The following is a 19478-nucleotide window of genomic DNA, read 5'->3' as shown; positions in this document are numbered from 1 at the left end:
CTGTCAGCCTGGTTACAGATCCAGCGTGACCCTTCCAGAACAAGTCAACAGCGCAGGAAATTCAAGAGGTGGCGTTCACAGCCCCAGATTGGCCTCGGATTCAAGCTCTGCTTCCACTCAGTCTCTGTGTGGGGGGGTTTCACGTTCTCACTTCCAAGCAGAACAGGAATTCTCAGTCGCCAGGCTGTTCTGAGACTAGGGGAACAGTATGAAACAGAATCTAACCAGCAGAGCAGCTGGATGAGAGGGAGTGACCCCCAACCTGCATGCAGAGCCTGCTGGGCCACTGAGTCCCAGGAAAAGGCGAGGGCCCTGGGTGAATTACATCCAGCATCAGGTCAGCACCAACGTGGAAAGTGACCAAAAAAATGGCTTGAACTGCAAAGTAATGGGGACAGGCCCTGTGTTAGGTTGCCAGGGCTATCATAATAAAGCACCTAAAACCCAGTGGTTCAGACAACAGAAATGATTATCTCAGAACCTGCAGGCTGACGTCCAACATCAAGATGTCAGCAGGGCTGGCTCCATCTGGGCCATGAGGGAGAATCTAGTCCTGGCCTCTCTCCCAGCTGCTGCTGGCCTGTTGCCCATTTTTGGCATCCCTTGGCTTGAAGAACTCTGCCTTCATCTCCACATGGTGTTGTCATGCGCACATCCGTTTCCAAACTTCCCCTTTTCATAAAGACACCAGTCATACAGGTTTAGGGCCACCCTCTCCAATATGAGCTCATCTTAATTAATTACACTTAATTAATTAAATTGACTCTATTTTCAAATAGTTCACATTCTAATGTACTGGGGAAAATACTTCAACATATGACTCTGAGTTGGCAGGGCTGGGGAGCCCTCCCTTTCAGAAAACAGTTTTTACATTAAACTTAAAGATGGTACTCTTTTCAGTGGTACGTGATATAGCCCATACTATGGAGAATGAGGAATATCAACTGAGAAATAACCAGCAGAGTGAAAAATGTTCAAGAGGAAAAGAAAACTAAGCTACCCATACATCTGACAGTTGGCATGCAAGATCACAATTGACAAAAAACAGAAATTTTGAAGTTACTAGAACTCTTTCAGTGTTCTTGAATTGCTGAAAAGTTCACACTCATTCACAAAGGGGCACGACTGCTCCATGCAACAAGGCATTTTAAGACATTTTGTATAAAGTAGTGAAAAGTTCCAAGACACGGGAGGACAAACAAAAGAGGAAAAACAGTCTGTTTAATATGCACTGGTTTTACACTGACAAGCCCATTAGCAAGGGCTTCCCAGGCGGCCCAGTGGCAAAGGATCCACCTGCTAATGCAGGAGATACAAGACACGTGGGTTTGATCCCTGCCTCAGGAAGATCCCCTGGATTAGGAAACGGCAACCCACTTCAATATTCTTGCCTGGAAAATTTCCTGGAGAGAGGAGCCTGGTGGGCTTCAGTCCATGGGGTTCCAAAGATTGGTACATGACTGAGCACACACACAAACTCTCTTGCGTGCACATGCCCATTAGCATAGTTTCCACTGATTTCCTTTAAAGTGTGGGTATCTGTTCTATCATCTTTCCAGATGCACAGTCTTTGAGACAGGACCTAAGGGTCCTACACCTTAAGCTCTATCAGCCATAAACTTGGCTGATGCTATCAACAGCCTCCACAGGTTTATGGTCAGGATTAAGCTCTTGCAGCAGTGGAAGCACTGAAAAACTGTTAACTAATACAATTAGAACAAGGCAGGTGTTAACTAACACTCTTAGAGCAAGACCCACTCATTAATGAAAATGTGACCTAAGACATGAGAAGCGTATGGGTATGAAGGGTGTGCACACTAACACTCAAAAATGCACAGTGGGTACATATGGAGACAGGCAGAAGGGAAGATGGTTTTTATTCATTCATTCATTTGAGACACTCATCAGGCCCTTTTAACTGAGTCCCAGGGGACCAAAAAGAGCTGTAGGTGTTGGCCTTCAAGGGCTCACAGTAAAATGGGAACCTGCTACAGACTGGGGTTCACAAGATCTCTGGTTCAAAAAGCCTTTACTAGTTTTTAAAGCCTTTAAATACCATCTTCTTTCTCATTCTTAGAAACTTTTTTTAAGTTTCAGAAATCTTTCCCACTTATACTGTGTGGCTCTTTCAACATATTCTATTAGTTTATTCAATAATGTGTTTATTTTAGATACACACTATTATTTCTACTGCTGTTGCACTGGAAAACTGCTTTACATCTAGTGATGAACCAAATCTCAAAAACACACACTTTATATATATAAAATATGGGGTTAGTCAAAAATTTTGCTTGGTTTTCCCATAAGATGGCTCTAGTAGTGCTTAGTTGTCTTTAACTTCATTTGAAACAATTTTGTTAGACTATCGTGACAGCTGTCATATCAGCATGCATCTTAAAAAACTTATCAAAATTAGTGAATTTTTGTGTAGCCATTTTAGCACTTAACAGGGAATAAAAAAGAAACATTTTTGGCATATTATGTTTTATTATTTCAAGAAAGGGAAAAATGCAACTGAAATGCAAAAAATAGATTTGTGCAGTGTACAGAAAAGGTGCTGTTGACTGACTGAATGGGTCAGAAGAGATTTGAAAAGTTTCGTGCTGGGGATTTCTTGTTGGACAAGGCTCCACAGCCTGGTAGACCCGTTGAAGTTGACAACGACCACATCTAGATATTAATTGAGAACAATCAACATTATACCATGCAGCAGATGGCTGACACAACTCAGAATATCCAAATCAACTACTGAGAATCATTTGTACCTGCTTGAGTCTGTTAATTGCTTTGACGTTTGGGTTCCACATCTGTTAAGTGAACAAAATCTTGATTGTATTTCTGCATGCAACTCTCTACTTAAGTGTAAGTGTTTTTAAAACAAATTGTGACAGGCAACAAAAAGTGGATACTGTACAAATATGTGAAATGGAAGAGATTGTGGGGCAAGTGAAATGAACTACCATCAACTATACCAAAGGCCAGTCGTCATCCAAAGAAGGTATATGGTAAGACTAGAAGAGAGTCTTCTATTATGCGCTGCTTCTGGAAAATCAAACGATTCATTCCAACAAGTACTGCACCCAATCAGACCATCTTTAAGCAGCACTTGGTGAAAAACATCCAGAATTAGTCAACAAAAAACACAAACATTCATAGGAATAAGGCAAGACTGCATGTTTCCTTGCTGACCAGGCAACAACTGTTACAGCTTGGCTGGGAAGTTTTGATTCACCCACCATATTCACCAGACATTGCATCTTCAGATTTCCATTTATTTCAGTCTTTACAAATTATCTTAATGAAAAAAATGTCAATCCCCTGGAAGACTGTAAAAGGTACCTGGAACAGTTCTTTGCTCAAAAAGATTAAAAGTTTTGGGAAGATGGAATCTTGAAGTTGCCTGAAAATGGCAGAAGGTAGTGGAACAAAACAGTGACTATGTTGTTCAATGAAGTTCTTGATGAAAATGAAATTTTTCTTAGGGCTTAACTCATGGCTCCAAATTATTTCCTTTCCAACTATTAGAAATCAAACCTTATTCCACCTACAGAAAATTTTAAATCAAAGGTGTGTGGCTATGATGGGAAAGCTTGTTCTAAACCAACACTCTCACAAAAAATAGAAAAGCTGGATAAAATACACATTTAAAAACTGATCTGAAGAGGCCCAAAACCAAGACGGCAGGGACAGCAGGGATAGCATTTAAGCCCCTCTCCCTAGAATTTGCCTCCTATCGGCCAGTGTAAGCTGGGGGAGTGGCAGCGAGGAGTGGGGACCTGGCAGAGTTGGGGCAGAAGCCGAATCTGGGGCAGCCAAGCAGCCCGACCAGGAGGGGCAAGGCTTCAGAGAGAGCGGATGGCAAAGAAATGGGCCAAACGGCATGGGCTTTCCCTCAACACGTTCACAGACTAAGCTGCACGGGTAAGAGATGATAAAGCAGTTGTAAAACGGCTTAAAAAGTAGAGCAGAATTTCCAGCCATTTTATGCTGTCGGAAATGTAAAAATCAGAATTTTGGACCACATTGGAGCTGCCCTGGGAAGCAACCCAAGCTGTCAGTTGGGACTCCTGCAGAGCTATCCCCAAGACTGGGGCCAGAGCAGATGGGAACCAGAGTCCGGCTGAGCCTCGGCTGGACGGCAAAAGAGCCCCCACAACAGTAGTGACCTCCACACACAAGAGGGAACATACTGAAGTCTCTACAACTTTCGTACATAATCAAAGAGAAACAAAAACACGGGGCCGAACAACGAAAGAGGCAACAGAAATGGCACCACAGATGCCCAGATACTGCAGGTATCAGCTGTGATTTTAATGATTAGTCTGTTCCAAAAAAAGACTGCAAGATGGAGAAATTCACCAGAGACCACACATCTAATAGAAACTGTCAAACTAAGATTTTAGAAATGAAAAATACTTTGGTGGTCAAATTTATGTGTCAACCTGACTGTGCCATGGAATATCCAGATATTTAGCTAAACATTATTCTTAGGTGAATCTGTGAAAGTGTTTTCAGATGAAATATTAACATTTGAACTTCTGGACTCAGTAAAACATGTTGCCTTTCCCTTGAGGGATTATAATATGATGTGATATGATTATATATGTATGCATATATATATATATATATATATATATATATATATATCCTATTGATTTCATTTCTCTGGAGAATCCTGACTAATATAACTACATAACTACTCAGTATCTCAGTAATAATATAAAAACACTGATAAAAGCATTAACAGAGGATGAATCATAAATCCACTATGTTGAGTGAAAGGAACCAGTTTCAAATGAACCAATATCACTAATTATGTGATTCCATTCACATAGTATTCTCAAAAAAACAAGACTGAAGTGTTAGAAAACAGATCAGTGGTTGCCAAGTACTTGGGTGAGGGTCAGTTGTGACTGTTAATAGAAAGTGTGAGGGAGCTTCTGGGGTAGTTGAAATGTTCTGTATCTTGACTGTTGTAGGTACATAAATCTATACATATTTTAAAAGTCATAAAACTATATAAGGAAAAATTAAATCACTCTATATTAATTTATAAAATAAAAATTTAAGACGTAAAAAACTCAACAGATGTCTTTAACAGATAAGGGACACATGAGCAGTGACTTAGGATGCTGCAAAGTAGATTGATCTCTGGTTCTGGTTCCCCTGGTTCCTTTTGATCTCTGGTCAAATTGGAACCAGAGATCAAACTGCCAACATCCTTTGGATCATCAAAAAAGCAAGTGAGTTCCATAAAAATATCTACTTCTCTTTCATTGACTACACCAAAGCCTTTGACTGTGTGGATCACAACAAACTGTGGAAAATTCTTCAAGAGATGGGATTACCAGACCACCTTACCTGCCTCCTGAGAAATCTGTATGCAGGTCAAGAAGCAACAGTTAGAACTGGACATGGAGCAACAGACTGGTTCCAAATTGGGAAATGAATAAATCAAGGCTGTATATTGTCACCCTGCTTATTTAACTTCTATGCAGAGTATATCATGCGAAATGCCGGGCTGGATGAAGCACAAGCTGGAATCAAGATTGCTGGGAGAAATATCAATAACCTCAAATATGCAGATGACACCACTTTATGGCAGAAAGTGAAGAAGAATTAAAGAGCCTCTTGATGAAAGTGAAAGAGGAGAGTGAAAAAGTTGGCTTAAAGCTCAACATTCAAAAAACTAAGATCATTGTGTCCGGTCCCATCACTTCATGGCAAATTGATGGGGAAACAGTAGAAACAGTGGCTGATTTTATTTTTCTGGGCTCCAAAATCACTGCAGATGGTGACTGCAGCCATGAAATTAAAAGATGCTTACTCCTTGGAAGGAAAGTTATGACCAACCTATATAGCATATTAAAAGGCAGAGACAGTACTTTGCCAACAAAGGTTTGTCAAGTCAAAGCTATGGTTTTTTCAGTGGTCATGTATGGATGTGAGAGTTGGACTGTGAAGAAAGCTGAGCACAGAAGAATTGATGCTTTTAAACAATGGTGTTGGAGAAGATTCTTGAGAGTCTCCTGGACTACAAGGAGATCCAACCAATCCATCCTAAAGGAAATCAGTTCTGAATATTCATTGGAAGGACTGATGCTGAAGCTGAAAGTCCAATATTTTGGCCACCTGATGCGAAGAACTGACTCATTTGAAAAGACCCTGGTGCTGGGAAAGATTGAAGGCAGCAGGAGGAGAAGGGGATGACAGAGGATGAGATAGTTAGATGGCATCACCGACTCAAACGACATGAGTTTGAGTAAGCTCCAGGAGGTGGTGATGGACAGGGAGGCCTGGCATGCTGCAGTCCATGGTGATGCAAAGAGTTGGACATGACTGAGCGACTGAACTGAACTGAAGGTAGATTGAAAGGTGTCCACTGATTGAAACATGGAGATCAAAGGGATGGAAATAAAACCATAAGCATAAGGAACAAATGGGACTTGGGAGAAATCCTTAATGGTCATAGGACTGGAGCCATAGAACATGAAAAGAGAGAAATAGAAGGTTATAGAAGCAATATTTAAAGAAATGGAGGGTAGTGATGAACAGAGGATTTTCAGGGCACCGAAAATACTCTACACAATACAGTTATGGTGAGTACATTATACATGTCATCATACATTTGTGAAAATCCATAGAAGGAACACCACCAAAAGTGAACCCTCATGTAAACTATGAGCTTCACCTAATAATAATGTGTCAGTATCCATTCATCACTCATAACAAAATGCACCATAGTAATGGCAAGATGTTAATAATACGAGGAACATGTGTGTGTGTCTATGTGTGTGTGTGTGTGTGTGTGTGTGTGCGTGTAGAAGTATACGAGAACTCTGTGATTTCCACTCAAGTTTTCTGTAAATTTAAAATTATGCTACATGAAATAAGTCAGAGTAAGACAAATACTCTATGATCATACTTATATGTAGAATCTTATAAACCAGAAATCATAAGAACAGAGTAGATCCATGGTTTCCAGGGATGGCAGGCAGTACTTATGGGTAAATGTTGGTCAAAGTGTACAAATTTCCAGCATTAAGATAAATAAGTCCCAGGGATAGAATATATAGCACAGTGATTACAGTTACCAATATGGTTATTATATACTTGATAGATGCTAAATGAGTAGATCTTAAAATTTTTATCACCCACACCAAAAAAAAAATCATGAGTGGCAATGAAAGTATGAACTAAGGTTACTGTTTCAATTATTCTGCAATACATAGGTATATGCAATCACCTTAAACTTACATAATGTTATGCTGCTGCTGCTAAGTCACGTCAGTCGTGTCCAACTCTGTGTGACCCCATAGATGGCAGCCCACCAGGCTCCCGTCCCTGGGACTCTCCAGGCAAGAACACTGGAGTGGGCTGCCATTTTCTTCTCCAGTGCATGAAAGTGAAAAGTGGAAGTGAAGTTGCTCAGTCGTGTCCAACTCTTCATGACCCCATGGACTGTAGCCTACCAGGCTCCTCTGTCCATGGGAGTCTTCAGGCAAGAGTACTGGAGAGGGGTGCCATTGCCTTCTCCACATAATCTTACACATCAACGATATCTCAATGAGCTGGGAAAAATTTTAAACTGCTCTAAAAACAAAGTATATTAATATTTTTAACAAAAGGAAAATTATCCCAGCATCAGACTCACCCCCTTGAGCCCTTTCCATCTCAAGTTTCAAGCCCAAGCTACAGCTCTCTAGGTGCCGCTGCTGCATGTTCTGATGGCCACAGACACAGTGGGCTGGAGTCAGAAACACTGCTCCAGGGTCTCCATCTGGTCAGCTCCAGTCCCTCCTCACCAATAAGTGCGAAAGGCAGTATCTTCTCTACCATGATCTCACAGAATATCAAACAAGACAGGCCTGACAGCACAGAGTAGGCATCAGAACATTAGTTTTCTTTGTTCTATTCCAGAAAGGTCTCTTACGGTAAATATTCTCAAAAATAAACTCTCAAGCTCCCTTGTATGCAGCTTTCATACAAGGCTTGAAACAAATCATGGGTGATTCTATGAGGAACTGTGCACATTTAGATATGCTAAAACTGCCACAATGACAAAAGACAGAGGATGTGATTGAAGCTTACAGAAAAATAAAAAGGTTCTCTTCAACCCATCTGAATCATTTCTAATCTCTCTGTAACTAAAAAAAGCATAAACAACTCCAGGAGAGACAAGACAATGGAAAACATTCTGTTAAGGAAGTGATTGAATGCAACTTCATTTTATTTAGCAGGGAGGAGAATGTCTGAAATTGAAACTTCAGTATGAATAATATCAATAAAAGCAGCAGAAAACTGGAAAGGAAAAGAGGAAGAAGAAGAAGAAATGATTTTCTCTCTTTCCTTGATTGTTAAATTAATACTTAGAGGAAGTCATAAATTTGCCAGGCTTTAGCTATGGTCAAAACTGCAATAAAAATTTACATCATTAAATTCTGTACACATCTCTAAATTGTGCCTTTCCCCCACAATGTGTTTTTTAATTTGCTTTGGTCTCTCTCATATTCTTTTTTTATATTATTATTGCTGACTCAATCCCCAATTCCCACCTCAACAGTCAGTTCTCTACTTTTAAATTGCTTTTCTTTTTCATGAGGTCCACATTAAAGCACTTTACAATACTTTTGAAACTGTATCATTTGGCTTCATAGATACAGAGGGTAAATGTGACGTACTTGGCAATGTGAAAAGAAGCCCTCCATCATTCGGACTTCTAAGCAAAGTGCTAGGAACACAAAGGCTGGAAATGCTCATCCTTCAGGAAGCAGATGTAGAGAGAATGTTTAGGGCAGTGGAACTACTCTGTATGATACTGTGATGGTTGAAACATGTTGTTACAGATTTGTCCAAACTCACAGATGTACAACATCAGGAGGGACTCCTAATGTAAATCGTGGGCTTTGGGTGATGACGACATGTCAACGTGAGTTTACTGATTGTAACAAATGTTTTCACAGTTGGGGAGGCCATGCATGAGTGGAGGCAGGGAGAATATGGGGAATCTATGTACCTTCCCCTCAACTTCGATGTAAACCTAAAAATGTCTTTTTACAACTAAAAATTTAAATTAAAAAAAAGGAAGCCCTTGCCTCCTGAGGCCTCTGAACCCTCCCTCAGGGGTTTGCACATCCCCTCCTTCAGGAAAGCGAATCTGTCTTTGCTCTGACCCCCTGGGCATCAGGATGGCTTGTTTATGAATCTGGATTTGAGCCAATCTCTCGTGAAGTCTGACCTGCACTTACTCAGACGGAAGTGTCCACACACTCTCCAGTGCAGAGTCTGTCTGGGGCAGAGCTGAGGGAAAGCCCAACTCTCAGCACACACGGCCTCTGAGTCTCAGTCCCCACATTGCCCCAGCCCACCCACCCCATGGCTTCAAACATCAAGTCAGCCGGTCCCCAGTCGCGTCACGTATCTGCTGTCCTGCTTTTTCCTGCCAACTTCCCACTTGCCCCACCTGGCCGAGCCCCGCCTATGAGCCTGATCTCAGGCTGAGAAGACCTCATCAGAGAAATCTATCCTAATTGCAGTGGGCCTTCCAAGGGGTGCTGGCTGTTAGCAGAGCCCTTATCACCCTGTGGGGGCTGTCACTTATTTTTAACCTCCCCTGCAGCCTATGATTTTCACACAGAAAAGTCTATCAATTCCAGCAGCAAAGACTGATTCTGGGAGCAAATTAGATCTCAAGGTCACAGGAGTTCATGAAAATCCCTAGATATGCAAATTCAAGCAACTGTTCTTGAAACAATTTTATGACTATTTTTGGAGGCACTCTTGTTTTAGTGTTACACATAAAGCAGTGTCTGAATAAAGCATTATGGAACTAATACAAGTAAATAAAACTTCAGAATGGGAAATAAACTGAGAAACTGACTACTCAGTCAGGGAAAGGCAGAGTTGACAGTAACAGTTTATATTTCACAATCTGCAGCCAATAGGCTGTGTGGGGTGAACCCTCTTTTATTCATTTCCCCTCTGTGCTAGTGGACCATCTCCAGTGTATGGATGACACAGGGGATTTTTTTAAAGTGAGTGACCCATAAATAGAATTTCAGCCCCACATGGAACCTTTATATCATCAGAGAAAAGATGAGCACTTTTAATATCGGGCAATGAAAAGAAACAATTTTACTATTAATTTTGGAAGGATTCCTTCCATCCACAGAACTCTGCAATGAAAGGAAGACTTCTTAAGCTGGCATTACACAATCCCCCTTCAGCCTCATGCATCCCCTGAATCCAGGAGCCACTGTGCAGCAGGAAGCACAAAGAAGAGCCCAGCGTTGGGTCGCTGGCCCGCAAAGCACGTGCCTGCTCCAGACTCTCCACACCCTGGTCGGGCAGGCCCACTCTTGCCTACAATGCCTGTGAGGGGCCCCTGACACTAGCGGACTCCAACATTTCAGCACCTTCCTAAGAGCCAAGCACTCTGTACAAGAAAGGACTTCTACACGGGAAACAGTTACTTCTGGAGCTCTTTTTGCTTATAAGTATGTGAAAACATACTGAAAACTTTATTCAGGGAAATCACACACATACTTGACCCCATCTTTTCTTTTTCCTGTTTAAAAAACAGGCAGTAGTATATTTACCCCCAGGAAGACAGAAGTATAAGCTGAGTATTCTCAGATTCTTTCCTGAGAAATACTGAAAGGCAGGTCTTTGGGACCTTGAAAAAATGAACTAAAAAAAAGAAAGAAAAAATGAACTAAAATTTAAAAACTATCATTTATATTCATCTCTAGTTTTAACGAGGTAAGACATAGCCAATGACTGCACATAACATCACCTGGAAATCTACATACAGTAAATAACACGTGGACAAGATGGGGATGGACAGTATTGTTCTAGCACAAAAATGGAAACACTTATCAATGGAAAGAATAGAAAACCCTAAAATAACACCATGCACTAATGGTCAATTAACCTATAACAAAGGAGGCAAGACTACATGATGGTGAAAACACAGTGTCTTCATCAAATGGTGCCAGGAATACTGGACAGCCACATGTAAAAAAATGAAAATAGATCATTCTTTAAATCCATACACAAAAATAAGCTCAAATGGATTAAAGACCTAAATGTGACACTGAACTCCATACAACTCCTAGAGAAGAACATAGGCAGAACACTGTGACATAAATCACAGCAACATATTTTTTTGATCCATCTCCCGGAATAATGGAAATACAAATAAAAATTTTAAACGGGACCTACTTAAACACAGAAGATTTGCACAGCAAAGGAAACAATAAACAAAACCAAAAGACAACCCACAAATTGGGAGAAAATATTTGCAAACAATGTTACTAATAAGGGATCAGTCTTCAAAATTTACAAACAGCTCATGACACTTAACAGCATCAAAACAAACAACCGACTCAAAAACTGGGCAGAAGATCTAAATAGACATCTCTCCAGAGAAGACATACAGATGGCCAACAGACACATGAAAAGATGTTCAACGTCACTAATTATTAGAGAAATGCAAATCAAAACCACAGGTATGACCTCACACCAGCCAGAATGGCCATCATCAAAAAATCCACACAGTAAATGCTGGAGAGGATGTGGAGAAAAGAGACTCCTCCTGATGTAAGCTGGCACAGCCACTATGGAGAACAGTATCGAGGTTCCTTAAAAGCTAAACATAGAGCTATAGTAAGACACTGCAATTCCATTCCTGGGCATATATCCAGAGAAAAACATGGGATGAGATACTTTTTAATCACTACTGGTGTTGCAATCTATATTCCTTGAGTTTAACCACTTCCAGTGTTTAAACTTGCCATAAGTGCTACATATTTAACAAGTCAATTGTGAGTTTAAACTTGCATAAATCTCAAACAGAAATCCACAATAAGAACGTAAGCAAGAACTGATACAAAGACTGTCAGATCAGAAAAGAAGCTTCTTACCATGTTTATTGATGACACAGGACCAATGCTGTTAACATAGATGTCAACATCAATGACAGTGGGTTTTACTGTGGAGAAAACACATGTATGTTAGTTAATACAATGTGCCAGAAAGCACTCCTCACCTTCCTCTGAGTCACACACTGACAGCTCAAGAGTGTACAGAAAAGTGGTGGATTTTTCTTTGGGACCTGCGTGGTAGTTATAATTCTTAAATGATGAAAGATTCTTACTTACAGTTAGTAAATTTAATTGTAAAAAAACAGGGTATTTATACACTGCAAGTTGCCAGTGACAGATGACTATGATACTCTAAACGTCTTTGTTTAGCTGATTATATGACAGAGAAAACATAAAAAGATACAATATAAGACATCATATAAGAAATGTCAAAGTTATGCTATGAAATCAAACCTAAGTAATGAGTTATACTGGAGAAGGAAACGGCAACCGACTCCAGTGTTCTTGCCTGGAGAATTCCATGGACAGAGGAGCCTGGTGGGCTACAGTTCATGGGGTCACAAAGAGTTGGACATGGCTAAGCAACTCACACACTCCCACACAATGAGTAATATCAGGGACAATTCAAGCTATTCACCCATTACTTTGGTGCAACTCAAAGCAAAGATCTGGAGAACACATATACCAAAGGAGATTAAGAAATATTCACTGTTATCATTATTATGTAAAGACACACACATATCACAGATTTCAAATTCTGCAACTCAGAAAAGAATAACACTTCAGTAAGTCAAGGAATTACCATTCCAACTATGAGGGAGTAAAATTCATATAACAAAAAACTGTAATATCTAACTGTGCATCATAGGTAAAATTAGCTCATTTAACCTTAAAGAAAGTCAGTTTCCCTCTCCTTGGAGGAAATGGAACTTGGAAGACCAGTAATAAGATTCCCAAAACAAACTCCAAGTCAGGGGTCTATGCCACTGAAAAGGAGGTGCCTTCCTTTCCCCAGCAGTCAGCAACTGATTGGTACAGGGGAGAAGAACACCAATTTCAGAGTATTTCTGCCCTAGAGGAAGATAAACAAGACTCCTGAACCTTTGCATATAAACAAGGCATTTCTATGGAAACAAGAGTGTTTGTATCAGCAATTATTTCAGTGAGCTTCCTCCAGTTTCACTAAATAAGTAACCATTGATGAGTGGCACCTATAAGCTCAAATCTGTTGTTCAATTACATACCCAGCAGTCTGCAACCTGAGCCATGTTGTCCAGACCTTCATGAAAATAAAAATAATGAACTGGAGTCAACTACTCTATCTGTCAGCACAACCAAGCTGTTCAGAGCTGTTGGCATTTGGGAAAACACCCCAAAATGATTCTACGAACTATGTATATAGTGTTTAAATTTTATAAAAGGACTATTCTGCATTTTAAACTGAGCTTTGCTAACTACTTTGAACAGCAAGTAGCATCTTTCTTCAACTTAATTGGATTCAGCAAATATTCTGTCTCCAAATGCTGCATAACCTTATTAATGTTATACAAAGGCTGTGTTAAGTCAGTCAGTTGAGGATCTACTTTTTGCAAGAGAATTTTTCTGGTTGTTTCATGGTATTTATCAGACTTTAGGTTTCTAGAGCTTTTAATCTCATTAAATAAAAAGGATCTACAGATGTAAAGCCTTAACAACTTGAAGCGGGAGGTGTCAAATAAGTTATTAAGTGCAATAGTATAATAAAGGTTTTAAGAGAAGAGTTTGGAAAACATACACACACACAAAACCTGGGAGAAAAGCTGTTTTAAGCAATTTCTCCTTTAAGCAGTGTCATGCTGAAGTAAAAGGTGTCTTTAGGAAAGTAGCCCTGATGGTGGCACTCAGGAAACAGGGAGGCCACAGGAGGCTCAAGATTTACAACTCAAGGACTAGTGACTAAGCCGTAACAAATGATCTTCAATAGGATGTTAAGGCCACTGAGTGGGGAAAAAGTATTTACAACAAATGGTGTTATGTAAACTGGATACCCACAAGCAAAAAAACGAAGTTGAACCCTTACACAATATAGAAAAATTAACTCAAAATGGATCAGAAACCTAAAGGATGGTTTGAAACTACAAAATTCTTCAAAGAAAACACAGGAGAAAAGCTTAATGACACTGGATTTGGTAATGATCTCTTATATATGACACCAAAAGCACAGGCATAAAAGAAAAAAATAAACTGGACTACATCAAGATTAAAAAGTCCAGTTGATTTACTTATTTATTTATTTTTGCATCAAAGGACACAATAACACAGTGGATTGCTGTTGTTGTTGTTTAGTTGCTAAGTTATGTCCGACTCATCTGTGATCCCATGGACTGTAGCCTGCCAAGCTCCCTGATTCATGAGATTTCCCAGGCAAGAATACTAGAGTGGTTTGCCATTTCCCTCTCCAGGAGATCTTCCCGATCCAGGGATCAAACCCGCATTTCCTGCACTGGCAGGCAGATTCTTTACCACTGAGCCACCTAGGAAGCCCAACACAGTGGACAGGCAACCGGTATATTGGAGAAAACATCTGCAAATCATGTATGTGGTAAGTGGTTGATATCCAAAAAATAAAAAGAACTCCCACAACTCAACAACAAATAAGGAAAAGAATCTGACTTAAAAATGGGTAAAGGACTTAAGGCACTTCTCAAAAGAGACATACAATGACCAATAAGCACATGAAAAGATACTTAACATTATTTGTCACTAGGGAAATGCAATCAGATCAGCTTCATATCGATTACGATGACTGCTATTTAAATAAAAAACAAAACAATAAACAAATGCTGGCAACAATGTGTAGAAAACGAAAACCTTGTGCACTGTTGGTGGGAATACAAAATGATGCAGGCACTGTGGAAAACAGTATGGTGGCTCCTCAGAAAAACTAAAAATAAACTACCCTGGGACCCAGCAATTCCACTTCTGGTTACATACCCAAAGGAATTAAAATCAGAGACTCAAGCGTATTTGTACACCCATGTTCACAGTGGCATTATTCACAGCAGCCAAAAGGTGGGATCAAGTCATGTGTCCACAGAGGGATAAAAGGGTAAACCTAATGCAGCATACGCACCTGGAATATCACCTAGCCTTTCTGGGCTTGTTCAGATGACGGTCAGTCAGGTGCAGCTCAGGACAGGCTCAGGGAAACAAAGTTAATTCACTCTGGGGTCCTAGAGACAGGTGGTATGGCATGCTATGCGGGCCTATATGGGAAAGGCATAAGGGTAGTCCAGAGGGAGAAGACAGCACAAAGGAGGGGATGCTCAGGCCGTGATCTCAACAGAGGTCTCTGAGGAAAAAGGCGGGATAAACAACTCAGGTCGGCTAGTTTGGCTAGCTTGAATAACTCCTGTGGGCTTGCAGCTATACACATGGTTTCCAGTGGTTTGGGATAATTAGAACACCAGAGTATCGTCTCCTGGGGTGTAAGAGCCACCACGTAGAGGAGATAAGACTCTGGTCTGGATAGACTGTACGCTCAAAGCCCTGCTCCAAGCTGGCCCCTTGCCATCACTGAGAACTGGCTAACCCTGGAAGGGGCAGGAGCTGCCCAATCAGGAAGTATTTTTAAGATATCAAAACATCACAATACACAGAAAGGTTTAAATGTATATGTACGTATATGTATAGACAACAGACTGACACATGCTATAACCCTGATGAAGCTTGGGCACATCACACTGAGTGAAGTTAGCCACACTGTGCTTCCACTTAAGTGAGGTGCCTAGGGTAGTCAAACACACAGAGACAGGAGGGAGAATGGCGGCTGCCAAGAGCTGGAAGGCAGAGACAACGCAAAGATGGTGCGTAAAGGACACAGCTTCATCTACACAAAATGAAGACTGCTAGAGATGGATGGCGGTCACGGTTGCACAATAACCTGAACGTACGTAATACCGCTGAGCTGCACACTAGACAGTGGTTTAAATAGCAATCTTTATGTTATGTGCATTTTACCAGAATTTTTTAAAAAGATTAAGCCCTGGGTAGTTGGGAGAAGGATGAAGAGTTACACAGATGCACAAAAGTCAGGGATGAGGAGAGGAGGGATGGCAATTTTCTGAGTGAAAAGGAACACATTCTACTGAAGAAGAGCATAAAATAGCATTGATGGAATTGAAGCCTCTGCATTTAGTTAAAAAATGAATTCACTTTCAAGTTTTCATTTGATTTCTATCTTGGCAAACTATTTGGAAATTCTATCATGGAATTCTATTTGAAAATCACTACTTCCTAAAAATTCAGAATTTGTATATTTGAGAAGAATTATACTCATAAACTGTGCAATATAAATGAACACTGCAAAGCTGCCTAGGGTGAGTTTTGCTAAGAGTCAACCTCATTTGTTCCCTCAAAAGACTGACAACACCCAAAGAGGAATTATATGGGCTATACTTTCTACTTGCCTCTGCTACAATACCAATGCCGATTTTTGTTTGGTTGTTTTTCTTTGCCCCATCCTGAACCTTCTCATCCTAGAATTATCAATCATGAGCTGAGAAAATGATCCAGAGACCAAGACAGGAAATGGCCTCTGTCACAGTGCCCTTCTCACAGTGGCAGGACTGTCTGCTGATGAGTCCAGACACAAGGCTGACCTCTGTTCTCCAGATTGCCACTTAGAGCCTGGAGGCAAATAGACTCTTTGTCTTACTTATTGCAGACGCACAAACACACACACACACAAACTCATCATGCTAAAAGGAAAAAAAAATTATATTTTAATGAAAAACATTCTTGACATTATATTTTAGTGAAAAAAAATTCTTGATCTCAATCTCTTTGCGGCTAGACAGTCAAAACCACATGTAACAGTGTTGTTCAAGTGCTAAGTTGTTTCTGATTCTTTGTGATACCATAGACTGAAGCATGCCAGGCTCCCCAGTCCTTGCCTATCTTCTGGAGTTTTCTCAAATTCATGTCCATTGAGTTGGTGATAATATCTAATCAACTCATCCTCTGTCACTCCTTTCTCCTTTTGCCTTCAATCTTTCCCAGCATCAGGTTCTTGTCATTGAGTCAGCTCTTTGCATCAGTTGGCCAAAGTACTAGAGCTTCAACTTCAGCATCAGTCTTTTCAGTAAATATTCAGGGTTGATATCTTTAGGATTGACTGGTTGGATCTCCTTGCTGTCCAAGGGACTCTCAAGAGTCTTCTCCAGCACCACATTCAAAAGCATCAATTCTTCAGTGCTCAGCCTTCATCATGGTCCAACTCTCACATCAGTACATTACTAAAAGAAAAACAATAGCTAAGAGAAAACTTTGTCTGCAAAGTGATGTCTCTGCTGTCTAGGTTTGTTATAGCTTTCCTTCCAAGGAGCAAGCGTCTTTTAATTTCATGGCTGCAATCACCACCTGCAGTGACTTTGGAGCCCAAGAAAACAAAATCTGTCGCTACTTCCAATTTTTCCATTTCTATTTGCCATGAAGCAATGGGACCAGATGCTATGATATTTGTTTATTGAATGTTGAGTTATAAGCCACCTTTTTCACTCCTCTTTCACCTTCATCGAGAGGCTCTTTAGTTCCTTTTCACTTCCTGCCATTAGAGTGGTATTATCTGCATATCTGAGGTTACTGATATTTCTCTCAGGAATCTTGATTCCAGCTTGTGCTTCATCCAACCCAGCATTTCACATGATGTACTCTGAATGTAAGTTAAATAAACAGGTTGACAATATACAGGCTTGAGGTACTTCTTTCCCAATTAGGAACCAGTCTCAAAAACAACAGGATGATCTGTTTGTTTTCAAGGCAAACCATTCAACATCACAGTAATCCAAGTATATTCCCAAAGCACTGACGCCAAAGAAGATGAAGTTGAATGGTTCTATGAAAACTTTCTAGACTAACACTAAAAAAAGATGTCCTTTTTACCACAGGGGACTGGAATGCAAAAGTAGGAAGTCAGGAGATACCTGGAGTAACAGGCAAGTTTGGCCTCAGAGTATAAAATGAAACAGGGCAAAGGCTAACAGAATTTTTCCAAGAAAATGTACTGGTCATAGCAAAGACCCTCCTCCAGCAACATAAGAGACAACTCTACACATGGACATTAACAGATGATCAATATAAAAATCAGACTGAGTATACTCTTCACAGGCAAAGATTTAAAAGCTCTACACAGTCAGCAAAAAACAACACTGGAGCTGACTGTGGCTCAGATCATTATACTAGGTCTTCTATCCCAATATAATGAAATATCTTTCCACTTCCGTGACTTGTCTTAGATTTCTTTTATTAATGTTCTATAGCTCACCAACCCCTTCATCGATCACTGCCTCATCATGGAAAAGGAGCTTGCATAACTCAGTGAAGCTATGAGCCATGTCATCCACAGCCATCTAAGATGAATGGGTCATAGTGGAGATTTCTGACAAAACATGGTCCACAGGAGGAAGAATGGCAAACCACCCCAATGTGCATGTGATGTGAAACTGGGTTTAGAAAAGGCAGAGGAGCCAGAGATCAAATTGTTAACATTCGTTGGATCATAGAGAAAGGAAGAAAATTCCAGAAAAACATCTACCTCTGCTTCACTGACTACACTAAAGCCTTTGACTGTGTTCAGTTCAGTTTCAGTTTCGTTGCTCAGTCATGTCCGACTCTTCAACCCTGTGGACTATACAGCACACCAGGCTTCCCTGTCCATCACCAACTCCTAGAGCTTACTCAAACTCAAGTTCATCGAGTCAGTGATGTCATCCAGCCATCTTATCCTCTGTCATCCCCTTCTCCTTCTGCCTTCAATCTTTCCCAACATTAGGGTCTTTTCCAGTGAGTCAGCTCTTTGCCAGAGGTGGCCAAAGTAGTGGAGTTTCAGCTTCATCATCAGTCCTTCCAATGAACACTCAGGACTGATCTTTAGGAATCACTGGTTGGATCTCCTTGCAGTCCAAGGGACTCTCAAGAGTCTTCTCCAACACCACAGTTCAGAAGCATCAATTCTTCAGCATTCAGCTTTCTTTATACTCCAACTCTCATATCCATACATGACTACTGGAAAAACCACACCTTTGACTAGATGGACCTTTGTTAGTAATGTCTCTGCTTTTTAATATGCTGTCTAGGTTGGTCATAATTTTCTTCCAAGGGGCAAGTGCCTTTTAATTTCATGGCTGCAGCCACCATCTGCAGTGATTTTAAAGCCCAAGAAAATAAGTCTCTCACTGTTTCTACTGTTTCCCCATCTATTTTCCACGGAGTGATGGGACCAGATGCTATGATCTTAGATTTTTGAATGTTAGGTTTTAAGCCAGATTTTTCACTCTCCTTTTTCACTTTTATCAAGAGGCTCTTCAGTTCCTCTTCATTTTCTGCCATAAGAGTGGTGTCATCTGCATATCTGAGGTTATTGATATTTCTCCCGGCAATCATGATTCCACCTTGTGCTTCATCCAGCCTGTCATTCTCCATGATGTACACTGCATATAAGTTAAATAAGCAGGGTGATAATATACAGCCTTGATGTACTCTTTCCCAATCTGGAACCAGTTTACTGTTCCATGTCCAGTTCTAATTGTTGCTTCCTGACCTGCATACAGATTT

General features: G+C 40.5%; 1 protein-coding gene across 1 annotated transcript in view; it reads right to left on the bottom strand.

Moving 5' to 3' along the window:
• GABRG3 (gamma-aminobutyric acid type A receptor subunit gamma3) overlaps window positions 1–19478 on the bottom strand; it is an 833077-nt gene that overhangs the window by 739070 nt on the left and 74529 nt on the right. The window contains exon 3 of the mRNA XM_070478123.1: window positions 11925–11992. Coding sequence (XP_070334224.1) covers window positions 11925–11992 — 68 coding nt within the window. The remainder of the gene's footprint in view (window positions 1–11924; window positions 11993–19478) is intronic.

This window comes from Odocoileus virginianus, chromosome 16 (assembly GCF_023699985.2).
Source record: "Odocoileus virginianus isolate 20LAN1187 ecotype Illinois chromosome 16, Ovbor_1.2, whole genome shotgun sequence".
In the NCBI taxonomy this organism is placed as follows: domain Eukaryota; kingdom Metazoa; phylum Chordata; class Mammalia; order Artiodactyla; family Cervidae; genus Odocoileus; species Odocoileus virginianus.
Note: the sequence above shows the minus strand (reverse complement) of the source record. Positions and strands in the feature narration are given on the sequence as shown.